The 20730-nt window shown below is 40.1% G+C and overlaps 1 protein-coding gene and 1 non-coding gene across 2 annotated transcripts in view; one reads left to right on the top strand and one right to left on the bottom strand.

The window, feature by feature from the left end:
- Positions 1–3795: 3795 nt before the first annotated feature.
- On the bottom strand, positions 3796–3926 carry LOC113624305 (small nucleolar RNA SNORA31). Its single transcript, XR_003434301.1, has one exon. It is a non-coding gene; the product is annotated as a small nucleolar RNA SNORA31 (small nucleolar RNA).
- Positions 3927–12635: 8709 nt separating this feature from the next.
- TOMM70 (translocase of outer mitochondrial membrane 70) overlaps positions 12636–20730 on the top strand; it is a 45347-nt gene continuing 37252 nt past the window's right edge. Inside the window, exon 1 of the mRNA XM_027103379.1 lies at positions 12636–13638. Coding sequence (XP_026959180.1) covers positions 13312–13638 — 327 coding nt within the window. The 5' untranslated portion in view covers positions 12636–13311. The remainder of the gene's footprint in view (positions 13639–20730) is intronic.

Genomic DNA, 20730 nt, shown 5'->3' with positions numbered 1-20730 from the left:
ACTGACTGTGACACAACAGGGAATGTCCCCAGCTCCTAAATTTCCACAAAGAACACCTGTAGATGTTGTCCCCACTCATGAGGCAAATGAACTGATGTCAAAGACAAGCAAAACTGATTGAAACTGACTGCCTTCTGGAAATCCTTCTAAAACTAGGTAGTCAACTGAATTATTTGGACTGGACAGAGAGCCCTAAGGCAGAAAGATCCACAGTGGGAAGCCACACTGGAAGCCTCGTTAACCTGTATTGCCTGACTAATGTGTGTCCTTGTTGGGGTGACTTAACAGTTGCACACTTTTGTTTCCAAGGGTACTCTCTGTGTGTACCTTGACTATCATGGACCATCTCAGTCCTGGAAGGCACGCAGGTCAGCTTCAACTTACCAGTCAGAATTGTGTTGTGCTTGAATCGATGGCTCAGGCCAGGTTAAAAAAAGGTTAATACAAAAACTTAAGGAGAAAGCCACCTAGCTTTCTAAGAATCACCTTTATTTTTAATGGGATTTGTTTAAATTGGCTAAATCCAGGACCCCTAGAGGGCATAACAAAAGTCAATATTACAGGATACTTTCACCCTGCTGCATGGGGTCCTACTGAAAATAATTTTGCTCTAAAAATGCCTTGGCCAAGAAGGTGGACTCGGCAGAAAAGAGGTAACACAGAAGGCTGAGACTGCCTATCCTTAGAAAGGCCTCCTTGCAAGGTTGGCCCTTAACGGGTATCTGGGAACTTGGCTGGTAACCAGTCCCCTGTAGTGATATAAAACTTTCCCTAACTGGAACCCTCCTACACTGTTGGTGGGAATGTTAATTGGCGCAGCCACTATGCAAAACAGTATGGAAGTTCCTCAAAAACCTAAAAATAGAGTTGCCATATGATCCAGCAATCCCACTTCTGGGCATATATCCAGACAAAACTATAATTTAAAAAGATACATGCACCCCTATGTTCACAGCAGCACTATTTACAATAGCCAAGACACGGAAATGGCCTAAATGTCCATGGACAGTTGAATGGTTAAAGAAGATGTGGTTTATATACACAATGGAATATTACTCAGCCATAAAAAAGAACAAAATTATGCCATTTGCAGCTACACAGATAAACCTAGAGATTATCATACTAAGTGAAGTAAGTCAGAAAGAGAAAGACAAATACCATATGATATCACTTACATATGGAATCTAAAATATGACACAAATGAACTTATCTACAAAACAGAAACAGACTCACAGATATAGAGATCAGACTTGTGGTCGCCAAGGGGGAGAGAGGGCAGGGGAGAGTTGGACTGGGAGTTTGGGAGTAGCAGATGCAAACTATTACATATATATAGAATGGATAAACAACAAGGTCCTATTGTAAGCACAGGAAACTATAATCAGTATCCTGTAATAAACCATAATGGAAAGAATATATATATATATATATATATATATATATATATATATATACACACATATATATATAACTGAATCACTTTGCTGTAAACCAGAAACTAACACAACATTGAATGTTAACTGTACTTCAATAAAAAAGAAAGATTAAAAAACTCCCTAACTGATGAGAGTGGCCTATACTGCTTGTACAACCAAGGTGATTTATGCTGAACAACTGCTTTCCTTCTGAAAGTCCAGAGTTTTGGTACCTGCCAGGCAGAGCATGCCTACATGATCAGCATCAAATAAAAGCTTAGGGTTCTGAGGCTCCCTGGTAAACACTTGGCACGTGTTGTCACAAAACATTGCTGGAGGAATTAAGCATGTCATGTGTGACTCCACTAGGAAAGGACTCTTGGAAGCTTGAGGCAGGTTTCCTCTGGACTTCACCTAAGGGCTTTTTCTGTTTGCTGATTTTGCTTTGTATCTTTTCACTGTTATAAATCTTAGCTATGAGTACATGTTGAGCCCTGTGAGTTCTTTTAGTGAGCCACCAAACCTGGGGGTGGTCTCTGGGACCCCAATGCAGGAAGGAAAGGGAACTCTTCAAAACTTGGGCCAAAAATTTTCCCAAAGTAACAAGATATAAATTTACCACCAAAAGAAAAAGAATTTGGTCTACATTATATAAAATTAGTCCACCTCCATTTTTTTCCCTAGTTAAGCCCATCTCTTTTAAAGTGTGAGAGAAAGATAGCTCTCCACTTTGCATGTCCTAAAGTTCTTATAACAAATCTAGCACAGCAAAGGAGCAGCAGCAGGTGTCAAGTCTTGGCAGCTGGGGGAGAACTGCTCTTCCATCCTGTCTGGGAAGCCAGGGTGTGATAGGAGGCCATGCCACACCCTGGGAGCCCAGCCGCCAGCTTTCCCTGGCAGGGGCTTGGACACCTGCCTTGAGGAAATGCTGTCAGGGGCATGGGACCAAAGGGAGCTGCCCTTTTGACCCTGCTCTAATGCTCTGCCTTGCCAAGCCACAGTGTTTATGCAAAGTGTCAAGTGGCTGAGATAGCTGCAGTTTTCTAGAGTTTGATTGTCCATTTTCTTATGGTACTTAATATGAAAGGAATTACCTTCTCTTAGAGGGTAGGAAACTAGTGGTGTGTGTTCTCATAAAGTGATCAGACATCAAGGGTGCCCAGGTAATCAGTGACAATGATCCTTGGCCTGTGTAAAAATGAAGTGGCTTTGCAGTGCCCTCTTTCACATTTGCTGCCCCAGAAGACTGCAATAATGCATAGATGATTTTGCCTTTATTTCACTCTCTTTCATTCATTTCCTTTTATTTCATTTCATTCCCTTTATTTCATCCTCCATAGCCCCTATATGTTATAGTAATGTATTTTTTAGTTCATATTTTTTCTTAACAGTTAAAGGGAAGAATTATTCCTCACACTGCTTTCAAGCTTGCCCAAGCCAGTCTCACTCTGGAAAAGAAATGCTATGTACAGAAGAACTACACTGCTACATCTCTTTTTTTTTCCTTTCTTTCTCTTTTTTTTTTTTTGTAGTCAAAATACATCAGTGGTTTTTAGACAGTTTTCACTTGCCAGAAAGCAGTGCTTGAAACTGTGTGCTATGTTCTATTTAATGTCTTGACTGTCAGAATGTTCTTTTGCAGGCAACATATCCTAATGTAATCATCCATTTCCATGATGGTTGTCCAGTTACATTGTGAAGTTTGCAAGCCTTTTGAGGTGATTATCAAGACACAGATTGCTTGTTGCTTAACCAAGTGTCCTAAAGCGTGTATGTGAAGGTACATAATTATCATTTTTTATTCTAAAAAGCTATGTAGCTTATATTATGAAAACTATTTTAAAAATATACCACTGTTGATGTAAAAAATATGTGAGGGAAATAAGGTATGTTTTTCGAGGTTTGCCTACTAGAATATTTGTTGTATAAATATCCAGTTACTTTGGCATTAAGCATCATTGAGTTCTGCAGAATTCTGGCTAATGGTAGGCTTCATCAGAGTCAAAGTTTTTAGATACTGTAATAGGTTTTTATAAAACAATACCTCATCTCTTTCACAAGAGACCTTTAAACACAGCATTGATTCTCATCTGCCAGAAACTGGACCAGAGATGGACCCTGTGCAGCTCTGACTCCAGGAGTGTTATTAATTGTACGACCTCTCAAGGTCTTTTTGATCCCTGAGCACCTATTATTCTATAACAGATTGAACACACTGTTTGTTAAAATTTACCACTATGTAAAAAACTTTATCAGTTCAGCTCATCAGTGTATTATACTTCAGAAAAGTCTTCCTCCCAGTTATTAATTTCACAGCGCAATTTCAGAGTCTAAGGGTAGTGCCTCAGTACTTTTTTTTTATTTGTGAGTTGCAATTTTTTCCTGTATTCCCCCATTCAATTTGGGCTGCCACAATCAGACAGACGGAAAATGTGAGGACACTTTTTTCTTGCATCTGTAGTGGAAACCTTAGCAAACAGGAACTGCTCCAGGCCCGTCAAATAGATGCATCTCAGCACTTTCTTTTAACTTGAGTCCATAAGCCTCCCCATGAGAAGTGCTCCAGAGAAGAACTGGGCTGGGGGAATTAGACTCTTGTGAGTCTCACTTCTAATAGGGGCAAAATTTTGCGATGTACAATAAAGGAGTGGATCACCAAACATTTAAAGGGAATTGTGACAAAATATTTATGACATTTAGAAAAATAAATTGGAAAAATTAAATTTTGAATCAATAAACAATGGGAAATCTTCAAAGTACTAAAAAGAAAAACGTTAATGAAGCATATATATATAAAACAGTGGGAGTTACACAAATGGGTAGCGACTAGATCAAAATGCTATTGAACTACAAGTACTCCGGGAAGATACTAATGAAGATAGCATAGCTTTTCAATCTCTCTGAATCCCCACATAAAAACCAATAGCACAACTGTAAATGAAAACACCTATGGGGCTTCCCTGGTGGTGCAGTGGTTGAGAATCTGCTTGCCAATGCAGGGGACATGGGTTCGAGCCCTGGTCTGGGAAGATCCCACATGCCGCGGAGCAACTAGGCCCGTGAGCCACAACTACTGAGCCTGCGCGTCTGGAGCCTGTGCTCCGCAACAAGAGAGGCCGCAACAGTGAGAGGCCCACGCACCGCGATGAAGAGTAGCCCCCGCTCGCCGCCAACTGGAGAAAGCCCTCGCACAGAAAAGAAGACCCAACACACCCAAAAATTAATTAATTAATTTAAAAAACACCCATGGACAACTCTGCAACAAATATTGGCAACAAGATGTCCTCCACCCCCAAGTGGAAAGTGTGAGGTCACACAACCAACAGCTAAGACCTGATATAGTTGTCCATGCTGAAGGAAGAATGAAGTAAATAAAAGGGCATCCATCAGACCTAAGAACAAGAGGATCACAAAATAGCCAATAGTTTAGAAAGCACAAGGGACCAATTTGAGATTCGTGTTATCCTTCTATCCACAATGTTGCTGAACTATTTTTTTAGAACTAGATTATAGATCTTCTTGGATTTTCTATGGAGACATATTGTCTATAAATAATAAAAAGTTACTTCTTTGTTTCCACTGTCCTTTTATTTCCCTTTTTGTCTTATTAACACTTCAGTAATATGTAATAAACCTGAAAAGCTTGACTGGTTCTTGACTTCAAAAAGAAAACTACTAATATTTCACTTTTAGATATGATGTTTATTTTATCAAGGTTCTATAATGAAAATGTTTTTCTAATTGCATCACAAGTAAATATGGCAAAATACAACTTTGGTTACATCTTGGTAGAAGATCATGGTAGATTAAAACTAATTGCAACTCTTTGCTACTTCTTCCATTGAGAGTTGGAGTCTAATTCACTCCCCCATGAATCTGTCCTGTTCTTACTAACATGTTTGACCCACAGAATATGGTAGAAGTGAAGTTTTGGAAAGCTTTGCAGCTTCTGCCTGGGACTCCTAGGACACACTAGCAGGGAACCCTGAGCTGTCACATAAGTCTGACTACCCTGACTGCTATGCTGGAAAGGCCACAAGAAGGTGCTCCACTTGATAGTCTCAAATGATTCCAGTCTCCAAGCTATCTTCACCAAGGTGCAAGACACTGAGTGAAGCCTGAACCCACCAGACCAGCCATCCACCAGGAGAGTAAACTCTGCTGACACCAGCAGAAGAAAAGAGTCAATCAAGCCTTGCCCAAATTCCTCAGCAACAAAATTGTGAGATGTAATAAAATAGTTGTTTTAAACCACTATCATTTGGGACAGTTTGCCAAGCAGCAATAGATAACTGGAAGATAGGTATAGAAACTATTTTTTATGGTTTTATATTTTTTCAAAATTTAACAAAATTGAGTCTCCTCCTCGTTATTGGAGTTGAGGCTATTTTCCACTGGTTAGGAAAAACAACAAAAGGTAAAGATAGGCAAGCATAGCATAGAGGATCTCAGGTTCAGTGCTAGACCAGTGCAAAGATCAGGTCTGCATGACCAGGGTCACTTAGTGATGGGCCAGCATCTTCATGCAAATCAGAAAAAGGAATATCTTTCTCCTGGCAGGCACAGCCTAACACTAGACTGTGATGAACAAAGTGCAGGCTGAATCTCAGTCCCCACTTCTTCCAGCATCCTTGTGCAGGGCACAATTAGTATAACCTATATGCAATATCTTTATAAATTAAAGCGCAAAGCAATGTTTCTACATTTGCAAATGACATAGATTCTTGTGGGTGGCAATGAACTAAGTTGATGAGGATGGAAAGATCTTATGAATCTGTGTGAGTGGGCAGAAAGGTGGCAAATGAGTGCATAAAGTATACATATGAGCTAACAGTCACAGCTAAGGAGAGGGATCTAGGGTTATTGTAGATTGTTCCCTGAAGATAATACAGAGGCTTCTTCTGACAGCAAAAAGAGCAACTACTTGATTGAATCATTAAAGTGCCATTCCCCCTGAGAAGCAAAGTAGTACCACCCACTCAACTGATGCTCTGATGGAAGCTGAATAAGGCAGAAACCATTATGAGAAAGACTGGAGAAAAATTAACAGCATGAGGGCTCAGAAGAAACAAATACTTGTATATATGAGTGGAATACGAAGGACAAACCAAGCAGGTCCTGGTGAAAGCAGCTGCAGTGGTGGAGATGGTAGCAGTGATTACAGCATGCTTAGTACTGGGAACAAGTAGCTGTGATGATGGTGGTGATGCAAGCAGACTATTTCTGGTGATGGCAGCAGTAGCAGCAACTGAGTTGATTTCCCAGCTGATACCAGTGATATTGGACGGCAGTGGTGGCACCAGACCATTAATGCTGGCAACAGGAATGGAGATAAAGCAGTAGTCAGGAAACTGTCAAATACTTCATCAACTCTTTATTCAGCATTGACCACATTTCGGGTATCATGTTGGGTAGATAAATAAATGTTAACAAATACCCATTATATGCCCAGCCCCGTAATAGATGTGGGAGTACAAAGATGACTAGAACATGGTCCCTACCCTTCAGACGCTCAAAATTGAGTATGGGGAGCACACATGAGAACAAATAATTATGGCAATGTGGTAACTGTGAAAAAGAAATATAAACTTCTGTATAGTCCAATACAAAAAGAGAAAACATATTCCCTTGTTTTGACATACAGCATTAGAACAGGCACTGTAGAAGACACAAGATAAATCAGACATAGATCCTGACCTGGGATGCTTATAGTCCAGTCGATGAGGTAGGACAAATGTAATTCTATAAAACAAGTAGAAAAGTGATATGCTTTAGAAAGTTCCAGAAAAAGTATTTTAGGTTTTTAAAGGAAAGCCTGCATATAGCAGACACTCAATATTGTTTTAAGGTGCATTCTACCTATTCAATCTTGAATGCCACTTTTTCCTTCTTTGATACCCTTTAATATAGTTTACTTTAAAAAATCTTTATTGAGTGCCTACTATATTGTGTGCCTGCTATACACTGAATATTTTTGATGAGGTCATGAGGGTAGGACCCTGGTCCACTGGGATTAGTGCCCTTATAAGAGGAGACCCTAAAGAGCTTGCAGCTCTCTCTCCCCTCTGGTGAGGAAAAAAAAAAAAAGAAAATCACCTGAGGACACAGTGAGAAGGCAGCCGTCTGCAAGCCAGGAATAGAGCCCTCACCAGAAAGCTAACTGTCCAGAACCTTGATCTTGGACTTCCCACCTTACAGAACTGTAAGAAATAAATTTCTGTTAGTTAAGCCAACCAGTCTATGGTGTTTGATTATAGTAGTCCTAGTAGACTAACACAAGTTTTGGTACAGGGAATGAGGCCCCCAGCCCCCACAAATTGATGTCCTTCTCACCCCAAATTCATGTACAACACAATTCAGTCAAGTTTTTTGACACTTTATTACGAGGATTTCTTTCCTCCAATTTCTAATAACCTTTCCCTCATTTCCATCTGAGTTGTCACTGAAATGGCCTTTATCATCCATATTTCTACCAACATTCTGTTCATGACTATTCATGTATTTCTGTAAGGTGGAAGCTTTGTCTCCTGCTTGCCTCTTTTCTTTCTGAGCCCTCACCAGAATCATCTTTAATGTCCTTATACCTATCAACAGTTTCTTCACAGCAATCTCGGCTTTTTCTAGCATGGGCTTCAAAATTCTTCCAGCCTCTACCCATCACACAATTCCAAAGCCACATTCACATTTTTTGGTATTTGTTACAGCAGTACTCTTTTCCTAGTACCAAAATGTATTGGTATTACTTAGGGTTCTCCAGAAAAACAGAACCAGAAATTTATATAGAAATTTATAAAAGGAACAGACTCATGCAATTATAGAGGCTGAGAAGTCCCACGATCTGCAGTCTACAACCAGAGACCCAAGAGACCTGATGGTGTAAATACCAGTGTGAAAGCTGGCAAGCTCAAGACCCGAAAAGAGCCAATGCTTCCGTTCAAGTCCAAAGGCAGGAAAAGATCAATGTCCCAGCTCAAAGTAGTCAGCCAGTTGAAGTTCCCTCTTACACAAGGAAGGGTCAATCTTTTTGTTCTATTCAGGCCTTCAACTGATTATGGCCACTCACTTTAGGGAAGGCAATCTGCTTCACTCAGTAGGATTGATTCGAATGTTAATCTCATCAGAAAAACATACAAACAAAAAAACAAAACAAAAACAACAACCAACCCTCACAGACACACCCAGAATAATGTTTGACCAAATACCTGGGTTCCTCGTGGCTAAGTTGACACATAAAATCAACCATTACACTGAATACCTTCTGGGCTCTGGGAGTACAAAGTGAACAAAGTTTCTATCCTCATGGAGCTTATGTCCTATTGTGGGGTCACATAAATAAATAATTTCAAACACTGATAACTGCTAAGAATGTGGACCAAGGAAAAAGACAAAGTGTAAGAAAGGATGTGGGGGTGGGCAGAGACATTTATAGGAAGTAGAGTGAGTCTAAAAGTCTTTGAGCTCAAAAATGAAATTGGAGGGACTCTGGTGGCACAGTGGATAAGACTCTGCATTCCCAATGAAAGGCCTGGGTTTGATCCCTGGTCCGCAAACTAGATCCCACATGCATGCCTCAACTAAGAGTTCGCATGCCACAACTAAGGAGCCCGCCTGCCGCAACTAAGACCTGGCGTAACCAAATAAAGAAAGAAAGAAAAAAAGAATGAAATTGGAGTTATGCTTTGGGAAGAACAATCTAGTATCAAGGTGCAAAGTGACACATAGAAGAGAGGCACTACAGGTGGGGAAGCTAATACAGCATTCAGGAAAGATGAATGAAATGGCAAAAAGAGAGAAAAGAAGGGAAGAAACTATTTATTGAGCACCTACTATGTGTCAGACATGCTTTTAAGTGTTTTCACATATTTGAACTGGGACGTGGCAGGCGGCATGAAAAGGAAGAAAAATATTAAAAAGATATTACAAAGAATCATCAAGACTTCACAGCTGATTTTGTGTTTATGTATGTGTATATTGGTACATTTACTTGTACTTGGGTAGATAGAGTTGGAAAAAAGAAAGGTTCAAAAAGGTCTAAGGTTTCAAGTATGGGTAACCAGCAAGGTAATAGTGGTATTATGAGAAGAAAGGATTATACAAAGGAAGAGAATGAGGAGGGAGGACAATGTGTTATATATTTTTTAAATGAGGCATCCAGGCAAAGCTGCTCAATAAACAGTAGGAAATTACAGGGCTACAGGTGAAAAGATAAGTCATACCAGGAGATGTGAAGATAGAGATTATCTGCAGAGATATGGTACCTGAAACAATGAGATGTACTTTGGTTACAAATGAAGAGAATGAAGAGAAAGAAGAGGATATATTTTTATGGATTCTCCTACTTGAGGAAGATCTAGAGGTGCACTGTCCAATATGGTAGCCATTAGCCACATGAAGGGACTTAAATCAATTTAAATTAAAATGAAAAATTTAATTAGTCATACTAGCTATATTTCAAGTGTCTACCATATTGAATATCAGAGTTATAAAACATTTCCAACATCACAGAAAGTTCTATTGGACAGTATGTACCTAGAGATTCATCAGAGTAGAAGAAAGGGGAGAATTTAGTCTCTTGAAAGCCATTCAAGTACAGAATGACCCATGGTATTAAGTGCTCCAATAAAAGCATATGAAAGCTAAAAACAAACAATAACTTGTGACTCTTAAAGCAGTTTCAGACTAGTAAAAAAGTTAGAAACTAGATTATAAGAGATTTTGGATGAAATTGGTGATAAATAGGTAGAGGTAACAAGTATAAACAATTCTTTCAAGTAACTTTTCAGTGAAGAAAAAGAGAAAGAATGTAAACCTAAGGAAGAACTGAAAGAGAATCAAGCTGTGTATGTATGTGCCTAAGATAAGCATGTTTGTGGACTCACTGGAAGGCTTGGCTACCAATCGACCAACCAGCTATCCACTAACTCTACCAATCAAAAAAGGCTTTGATGTAGCAATGACAATTGAGGGGATAGAATCATACAATTTTAAAGCTACGAGAAGCTTTAGGAATCATCTAATCTACTGGTCACATTATATAGAAAGCAGGTGCCCATTCACACCCATAGCTTAGTAGTATTAAAAGCTAGAATAAGAACTCAGGTGTTCTGCATCCTAGGCCATTAGATGTTCAGCCTCATTCAAATGCCTCCTAAGACACAGACCAGAAAAGTGAAGAAAGCTTATTCTATTGACTTCCATTAATCTAGCAAGAAAATATCTATGTTCACATATATAAAACTTCAACTTAAAAAAAAGAGACAATTTTTTTACTTCTCTCCTTTAAAATTTAGAAAAACAGAACTAAGCCTTGAGTGTCTACTATTTTGTAACAAACATTACACTAAAAAGACCTTAAATATCATCTAATTAAATCTTTAATATAACCTGTTTTCAGTATTCACAGCTTAGAAATTTATGCATCAGGTCAGTGAGGTCACAGAGGTAGTGACACTTTTACTCAGTTCTATACTATAATCAATTAGAAAATGGTGGAGAAAATGGGAGAAAAAAGATCAATAGACTAGGGAATGGAAATTAGATGTTTAACAAAGTATAAAAGTAACAAGGACAAATTCATATACATGCCAATCTTAAAAATAAAACCAAAGAAAACCAACCCTTTAGATAAATAATTGCTAATTAAAAAAAATGTTTCAAGGAACTCTAACATTGCCTTTGGAGGGAACTGGGTGGCTGGGGAACAGGGTTTTAAGGAGACTTTTCACAGTAACTTTTGAATTTTAACAATAACAATCTATTACCTTTTCCAATAAATAAAGTTTCTTTAAAAACTTTATATGTTTCAGTTCCTACCGGTAGTTTGTAATTACTAGCATTCTACAATCCCCTGAGGCTGCAGAAAAATTGACATTTTTAGAAAGAAAAATCCTAACTCTGTTCTGAAAAGGCAAGGGAAAAATTACATTAAGAACAGCAGATTTGCCTTTGGGAGTTGGGAATCAGGAAGGGAGAGAAGTCATTGCCTGCAACAATCACTATTTGATCAAACCAATTCTATTGCTATTATTTTTAGCTCATCTTTTTAGCCTGTTGCTAAGGAACCCTACAGCCCGAAAGCAATTTACTCATAGGAACCCACATGAAGCAAGAGAAAAGCAATGACGCTGAAGCTTTCTAATTAAGCCATTAAGTCTATTTTAGTGCCGTTTAATAAATTATTTCCTCTCGATTTTTATGCACCGCTATAGTGATGTTGAAAATCCTGTTGTACCCAAAAGCAAAATCATTATTTGTAAATTTTTAATATGAGGGTCTGCAAATCAGTATATCTGAAATGGGCAGCCATAGTTCTGGATTCTGATTTTCTATTAATACTTGTCTTTTATTCTTGAAAATACTAAACAATTTCTTGTTTAGTATTTTCTACCAAGAACTCTAAATAGGGGCTTCCCTGGTGGCGCAGTGGTTGAGAGTCCCCCTGCCAATGCAGGGGACACGGGTTCGTGCTCCGGTCCGGGAAGATACCACGTGCCGCGGAGCGGCTGGGCCCGTGAGCCATGGCCGCTGAGCCTGCACGTCCGGAGCCTGCGCATCCGGAGCCTGTGCTCCGCAGCTGGACAGGCCACAACAGTGAGAAGCCCGCGTACCGAAAAAAAAAAAAAAAAGAATTCTGAAGAATTTCTTGCAAGGGAAATTTTTGTATTTTAAGAGGTCTGGTGCAGAACATGAGGAAAGGATTTGACAAAGCTATTAGATACATAAAAGCTATGAATTGACATTTCTACTTGAGATGTGCCAAGAGGGCTGAGACATCTAGTGCAAAACGGCATGACAGTGTGCGGAACAGAGCACTGGCGAGTCCGCGGATGCTCCAGGGAGCGAGGTGTCAAGCGGAATCCGGTATGACACAAATACGTACAAGAAAGGTGGGAACTCTAGGTCTTCGCATTTCTACCCACTCAGTTCGAGAACCTCATAACAACACACAGACGTCATCGCTTTCGTAATTGGCGCAGACGGTGAGTCGCAGGGACGCCGTTCAAGCCGCTTCAACTGGAGCCAACCTGTATCTGCCCGTTTCCACCGAGCCTGATTTGTGCCACCTGCTGTTGCCCCCAATAACCTCAAATTCGTCCAAACTAAAATCTGGCCATGGTAGAGCTAAGAAGATCGGTGATACAGCAAGCTATCTTCAGCTTTTGGCTCTTTCCTCCCATATTTTTAAAAGTCCTTCCAATCCGTTGGTTTCCGAGGACACGGGTACAGACAACGGAGCTAACACCGCCGGGCTCTAAGTAGCGTCAACGTGGCAGTAACGAGAAAACCAGGGGTCCAAATTCCACCAATAAACGAGGCAGCTCGGCCTACGCCCCGCCCACCACTCCTGCCAGCCAATAATCTTCAGAACTCTTCTGCTACTCCCGCCCATTCTTAGCGCAGTTTCAGAGCCTCTTCCTCTGCTCCCCCGAGCACGAAAAACCCGCCGTGTGTGCGCCCCTCTTCCGCTTCGCTATACCAGAGAGCCCTCCGCCTTTCTTTATTGAAAGCGTAGGGTACGGCATCGGCTACCACCCGAGGCCCAAGATCCCAGAAGCTACTCTCACAAACAGCAGCAGAACGAAAGAAAACAAAAAGAGCTGCCTGGGACTTTCACCGCACGCCCAGTTTACCTTAACCCGGAAGTGATTCACCACTCCTCCTCCCTTCCCACTCCTCCCTCCCTGGTTGAGAACGGAAAGACGACGGCCAGGTCTGGCCCGGCATGCCTTGGGCTTCCGGTGACCTCTGGCCTTTTTCTGTCGTCCGCTCTTGCTGCCTAGCGTGCTTGTTCGCTCAGTGCTTTCCGTCCTTGCCTCCCTCCCGTTTTTCTTCGCACGCTGCCTGGTGACTGTGGCGCCCGTGAACAGCAAGGAGGCGGTGGCGGAGGACCCTCGTCATGGCCGCCTCTAAGCCTGTGGAGGCGGCGGTGGTCGCAGCGGCTATTCCCAGCTCCGGGAGTGGGGTGGGCGGCGGCAGTGCGACTGCGGGCCCGGGCACCGGGGGCCTGCCGCGATGGCAGCTGGCGCTGGCGGTCGGGGCGCCCCTGCTGCTGGGCGCGGGTGCCATGTACCTGTGGAGCCGGCAGCGGCGGCGCCGGGAGACCGGGGGCCGAGGCGACGCCAGCGGCCTGAAGCGCAACAGTGAACGGAAGACCCCGGAGGGCAGGGCCAGTCCGGCCCCGGGCAGCGGACACCCCGAGGGCCCCGGTACTCACCTGGAAATGGTGAGAAGCAGCCCCGAGCCCTGGAGGTAGAACCCGGCAGGTGCAGCCTTTCCTTGACGAGTTGTGCTCGTCAGGGGGCTTCGCATCAGACGGAAGCTGCCAACAGGCAGCGCATGGGTTTAGGGAAACTCAGTTCTGGCTGCCTTTATAGGGAATAGAGTAGCCCGAGGGCACAGGTTAGCAACATTCGTTGAGAGCTTCCTTTTGGTTTCAGAAAAATATTTGCTTTTCTTCTCAGTGACACAGCATTTATCCTTAGCGTTGTGGGTACGGGGACATTTGCAAATGTGATGATTGTATTTAACTAACTAATGAAGGAAGCCAAATTCCCTTAACTATCGGTACGTTGTGATGTGAATTGCTTTGGTCATGTCTAAGGCCTAGGACTTAATTAGTAATAATCTTTTAATAACAAGCGAATCCCCTTTTTTGAAGTATTTTAGGGTTGGGGATAGGTAAATACAGTGACTGTTGGTTGACAAGAGTAAAATGGTGTTCAGTGGCATTTATTTCATCTGTGGGCATGAGTTCTTAAACTTTTGGGGTAGAAGCATCTTAAATTCATTTTTAAATTTTACTTGGAAATTTACATGATCAAGCCTGACATACGGTTAAGCCAAGCGTCGGAGTGTCTGGTGAATTAACTGCTTTGTATGGCTTTGTTGAACTATTAAATCCTTCTGGTATCTGACAGCTGTGGGGGGAATTGGCCTGGCTGCATTTAACAATACTGGGGTGAGATGACGTGAGGTGGAGGATTTTATCTGAGTCTGAGATTGTACAATGGCAGTTACGGAGTAAATCAGAGTTCACAATAACCTTTGGTCAAAAAACTCCTAATTATATACATTTGCAAGTTATTTCCACATTATATTATTCAGACTGAAGACATGTTTTTACTAAGATAGTCAAATTAATTTTAAAGGAAGTTCTGATGTGGAAGCAAACTACCTTAGTTTAGTGCATCCTATATCTCTGGCGTTGTGCTAGGCCCTGAGAGAGCCAAATAGTCTTTCTAATGGGAGAGTAAGATACTGCTTTAAAAAGAAAATGCATGCAGTACAGGTATGCTGGAAGAACCCATGGATTGTGAGAACCAGGAGAAGTGTGCTTTATATTGGGCTCTCCAACATGGTTACCTTGAGAAAGTCATTTTATCTCTTCGATGTTAGTGTCATCCCTGTAGAATAAGAGAATTAAAATAGTGGATCTCTTATATTTCTTCCAGCCCTAAAAATTGGTGATTCTGAGTGCTATTAATGAGAGTGGTAATCAAGATGATTCTTTGAATTAGTCATCATTTGTCTTGTTGTTTTCATATTTATGAAATTCTCTGGTCATTTCCTATTTCATTTGCTTATTTTAATCACAGAAGAATAGTAGGTGAATGAAAAATACATAAAAGTTCTTTGTTCTATAATAATCACCAAAAATAAAGATAATTTCTATAAAAGAAACAAGGTTTTGATATTTCATTGCAGTTTCAAATACTACCCCACCTCACCTGTTTGGTATTTGATAGAATTCAGCAAACTGTCTTTCAGATTTTAGATTTCCTTAAATCCCATTTTCAGCTTTTCAGCATTGTCTAGGTCAACACTGATAATTTTTAAATTTCATGGTGTATTGTAGTTTTATCAGAACATTTATTTAAATTGACCTGACTGCCACTAAAAATTAGACTTTAACATTGAATTCTTTGTAACTTGAACTGCTTTAAAATGATTCCTTTTGACCCAAAATAAAACTGAGCAGAACACTTGCATATACTGTTCTTGTGGAATTTGTGGGGTGGTACCTGTAGTCTTGCTTTGGGTTACTAGATGATCCTTTAGTAAAGCAACAGTAAGAATGTCTTTGCCATTTTTTTAATGGAAATTTGTATTTTAGCTGATGGTGACCAATAAATACTGAAAGACTTTTTTGTCTTTTTTATAGTCTAGTTCTCAGAGTTATTATTAGACTACCTAAATATAACTGACCACAAATTGTAATTTATTATTATCTGTGGTTGGAGAAATTGCTTTATATTTGAATAGCACCTTTAAATTGTCAACCTCAGTGGGTTTTGTAAACAAGAAAGCATTTGTTTGAACTGATGGAAAAACTGGCAGAATCCTGATGCTCTGACTGTTCTTTCTCCACCTGAGCAATAGCTATAATTTTTAAGGCAGTGAAGGAATGGACAAATATTGTCAGTTCTGGGTTCAATATCAGTGAATAAAGTGGAAAATCAGTGGTTATTGTCTGTTGGCTTATGTTTGCCTTAATGTAAAAATGAACTTATAAAATAACTGGGCTTCTGTCTATTGGGTTTGAGATATTCACGTGCAAGCAGGCTATATCAAATTATTTTTTTTCTAGGATAGCATATACTTGTAAAGCAAAAGCAAAAATTCATATTTTTGTTTAATTAATGGGGATTTTAGGATTTCACCAGAGAGGCATCTAATCACAGTTGATAGTGTGTGAGTTAGAGGTAAAGTATTAAATCATATTCTACTTTGGGCCATTATAAAATCTACCATGATGTGCCATTTTGCTTTAGTAATTTATTTTGAAAACTTGAGAATTACAGATTTCTCAAAGTTGGTAAGGTTCTTTGCCAATCATCTAATCCACAGGACTTCTCAGTCTTTGGACCAGAGTTATCACAGGGGAGCATCATGCCCACATATACACCAAGCATGGTATCTGGTTGCACAAATGTCTTAGGTATTTCTTTTTTCAAGCAACCTGTGATTTTTTTTATTCTAATACTTTTATTTATTTTTGGCTGCATTGGTTCTTAGTTGCTGCGCATGGGCTCTCAGTTGCGGCAAGCGGGGGCCACTCTTTGTTGCGGTGTGCGGGCTTCTCACTGCGGTGGCTTCTCTTGTTGCGGAGCACAGGTTCTAGGCACCTGGGCTTCAGTAGTTGTGGCACACAGGCTCAGTAGCTGTGGCTCATGGGCTCTAGAGTGCAAGCGCAGTAGTTGTGGCACATGGGCTTAATTGCTCCACGACATGTGGGATCTTCCCAGACTAGGGCTCAAACCCATGTCCCCTGAATTGGCAGGCAGATTCTTAACCACTGCGCCACCAGGGAAGTCCCTGTGATTTTTTTTCTAATGTGCATGTATTTATTATTGACTTTATAGTAGTGTTTTATCCAATTGTTTTTAATTTGATGATTTTAAAAAGCAGTTATTCTAGTGTTCAAGTTTTTTCAATGTTACACAAGAGTTATCCCAACAGGAAATGTTTAGGAACCACTAAGTCAGTCCTTTAGAATAGGAAGGGAGAGATGTACCTAAACATTTTAATAAAGGGGTCAAAAACTGAGTAACCTGCTGTTATCAGTCATGGTTGAAATGAAATAGTTCTTCCCCCTCAATGATCTGTTTCTAATTTTTTTTTTTTTAAATCAGGGTCACTAGTGACATTCTTATATAATTAAGTCTAGAGAACACCTTTCAGTCTTTATCTTACTTGATGCTTTGCAGTATTTCACATTGTCTTCTCTTAATTTCATAATTTTTCCTTTGGCTTCTGAGGCACTATGTTGTCCTGATTTTCTTTGCTTTTTTTAAAACTTCCTGATACCTCTCTTTGCTGATTCCTCTCAGTCTCCTTTCCAGGCTCTTTTCTCTGCCTCTTTTGGTGACCTTCATTGTTCTGTCATAGGCATTCTTATATTCCATACCTTCACTGGATGCTTGCTTGCCCTCCAGAAGCTTCACTTAACACTTATATACTGATGGCCCCCTAATTTCTTGTTTATAGCCCAGACCTCTCAAAAGGCCCAGATTTAAAGGAAATCTTCACCTCATTACCTTACAAGTGTTTCACACCAGACTCCTGTTTCTCCTGAGATTATTCCTTATCATTTAATGTGTGTCATCTAACTAGTTTCCCAAGCCAGAAACTTGGATATCATCCCTAACTTTCTATTCTTTCCATGTTCTCCACATCCAATCTAGAAACATGTCGAGAAAATTCTACTTTTTTTTTTTTTTTTTTTGCAGTACGTGGGCCTCTCACTGTTGTTGCCTCTCCTGTTAAGGAGCACGGGCTCCAGACGTGCAGGCTCAGCGGCCATGGCTCACGGGCCCAGCTGCTCCATGGCATGTGGGATCCTCCCGGACCGGGGCATAAACCCGTGTCCCCTGCATCGGCAGGCGGACTCCCAACCACTGCACCACCAGGGAAGCCCAGAAAATTCTACTTCTTAAATATCTGACTACTCCTCCATTCCCACTGCTATTTCTTGAGTGAATAACTGATACTGTCATTAGTGTCTTCCTCCAATCCATTTTGTCAGTGCTAGAGTAAATCCTAACAGTCCCATGCTTAGAACTGTTAAGTGGTCTGTTCACTGCTCACCGAGGTAAAGTTCAAATTCATCATGATTTAAGACCCTCTGTCATCTTGATCCTGCTTACCTCTTGTCTTCATCTCTTGCCACTTGTTTCTTGCCTTTGGATGTTCTGTAACAATGCCCAATACCCCTACCTTCTCATCCTTCAAGTCACAACATGTAGGTAATTTCACCTTTTCTGAAACACTTCTACCTAAGCATACCGTTATGTGATTACATAACACTGAATTTTTCTCTTCCACAGCACTTACCATATGGTACTAGAGTCATTTATTCATGTCTTTCCTACTAAACTCTTGACTCTGTGAAGGCTGGGACTGGCTCTATCTTTCTCACCATTTTTCAGAAACTGGCACATAGCAGGTGTTGAGTGAATTAACTGATGAAGCTTCATCATTTGACATTTTTAAAAAATTCCCACAAACTGAATACTTTTTCAAAATTTCCAGCTTTTCACTTGTCTTCTACCAGTTTATCCTAGAAATTGGTTTAATAGTCGTAAACCTCATTTAGGCATTCTTTTTATAAATCATGTGATTTTTGTATGAACTACAACCATAATCCTTCAGAAGCAGCATTCTTTTTTTTAATATAAATTTATTTTATTTATTTTTGGCTGCGTTGGGTCTTCGTTGTGGTGCACGGGCTTCTCATTGCGGTGGCTTCTCTTGTTGCAGAGCACGGGCTCTAGGCATGCAAGCTTCAGTAGTTGCGGCATGCGGGCTCAGTAGTTGTGGCTCTCGGGCTCTAGAGCACAGGCTCAACAGTTGTGGTTCAAGGGCTTAGTTGCTCTGCGGCATGTGAGATCTTCCTGGACCAGGGCTTGAACCAGTGTCCCCTGCATTGGCAGGCGGATTCTAAACCACTGCGCCACCTGGGAAGCCCTGGAAGCAGCATTGTTACAAGTAGATTCTTCTTAGGTAAAGAGTTCTCTGTGTTACAATTTAATAGATGGGGTGGTTGTAGATTTTTAAATTTCAGGACATAATATGGGAAAGGACTTTTAATATCTTAGGTATCTTTTATCCTAGATTTGATTCTTATAAAAGTAACAATTGGTCAATTAAATACTGAAAGATTGTTTCTCATGAGGTAAGTGTTCCAGAGTTGATTGCTACTTCTGTAAAGTTGGGATCCAAATTTTAAAATATGCCTTTGGAATTTGGTAAGTTTAAGGGAATAAAACCATTTAAGAGAAACATGGAACCACCTCAGGTATATTTTAACTGGATGTAAATGTGTAATTATGGTGATAAGTAATATAGTAGTTCCCTCTTACCCGGTTTCAGCTTTCTGTAGTTTCGGTTATCCACAGTAAACGGTGGTCTGAAAATATTAAATGGAAAATTCCAGAAATAAACAACTCATAAATTTTAAATTGTGCACCACTCTGAGTAGCAATACACAGTCCCACTCCATCCTACCCTGGATGTGAATCATCCCTTTGTCCAGCATATCCTGCCCATTAGTCACTTTGTAGCTATCAGATTGACTCTTGTACTAGTAACCCTTATTTTACTTAATACCCAAAGCACAAGAGTAGTGATGCTGGCAATTCAGATACGCTAGAGAGAAGCCGTTAAACTGCTTCTTTTCAGTGAAAAGGTGAATGTGCTTGACTTAAAGGGAAAGGAAAAATAATCATATGGTGAGGTTGCTAAGATCTATGGTGAGAATAAATCTATTTCTGAACTGTGAAGAAGGAAAGAAATCTGTGCTAGTTTTGCTGTCACACTCAAACTGCAAAAGTTACAGCCACAGTGTGTGTTTAGTTAAGATGGAAAAGGCATTAAATTTGTACAATAATTTGAGAAAGAGACCACATTCACATAATTTTATTATAGTATATTGTTATAATTGTTCGATTTTATTATTAGTTATTATTATGAATCTCTTATAGTGCCTAATGTATAAATTAAACTTTATCCTTGGTACTTATATATAGGAAAAAATGTATATATAGGTTACAGTACTATTCACAATTTCAGGCATTCACTGGAGGTCTTCGAATGTATCCCCTATAGATAAAGGGGAGATTACTGTACCTATTTTATTTCCTTACACATGGATTAATGTACCTGATTCTAGCTCATTTCCTTTTAGTGACTATATGTGTGTGATCATCAGAGTAATATTTTATAAATACTCGCTAAGAATTTACATTGATTCCTTATTACCAAATTCATGTCATTGAAAGCCATCTGTAACATAGTCATATTACCATCGCAGGACTTGTTTTAGAGCTCCCTTTCTGGTCTCCTGAATTTCTTCTGTGTCTGTGTGTTGAATAACCCTTTTGGCGTTGTTTTTCCTCCTTGGAGTATTTTCCTGACTGTCGTTTGTTAGTCATTTTCATTCCAGAGCAGATTGTTCTAAGTAACCTTCACTGAAGTAGCCTTGACTGATGATTCAAACCCTGATTGTTTTCTTACTTTGTATTCTAATAAATTTATGGGGATTGTATCAATACTTTGTTGCTTTGGTGTTTAAATGTAACTTGTTTTCCATAGTAGATTTGCTTCTGCAGGAGGTGGAGGGCAGGTTCCTATGTTTTGTCTCTTTGACAAGTTTCAGCAGTGTTTGTAGTAGAGAAAGAAGACATAGTATTTACTATGTTTCTCATTGTTTCCTTTTAGATTTATTACTTATTTGTTCCTAATCCTTATGTTTTACCCACATAGTTTGTATGTAAGTGTGTGTATATATGCAGTTGCTACTCTTTGAACTAAAAAT

This window comes from Aethalodelphis obliquidens, unplaced genomic scaffold, assembly GCF_003676395.1.
Source record: "Aethalodelphis obliquidens isolate GAN/ISIS:26980383/991018 unplaced genomic scaffold, ASM367639v1 scaffold1, whole genome shotgun sequence".
Classification (NCBI taxonomy): Eukaryota; Metazoa; Chordata; class Mammalia; order Artiodactyla; family Delphinidae; genus Aethalodelphis; species Aethalodelphis obliquidens.
The sequence above is the reverse complement of the archived record's forward strand: the minus strand, read 5'-3'. Positions and strand labels throughout refer to the sequence as shown.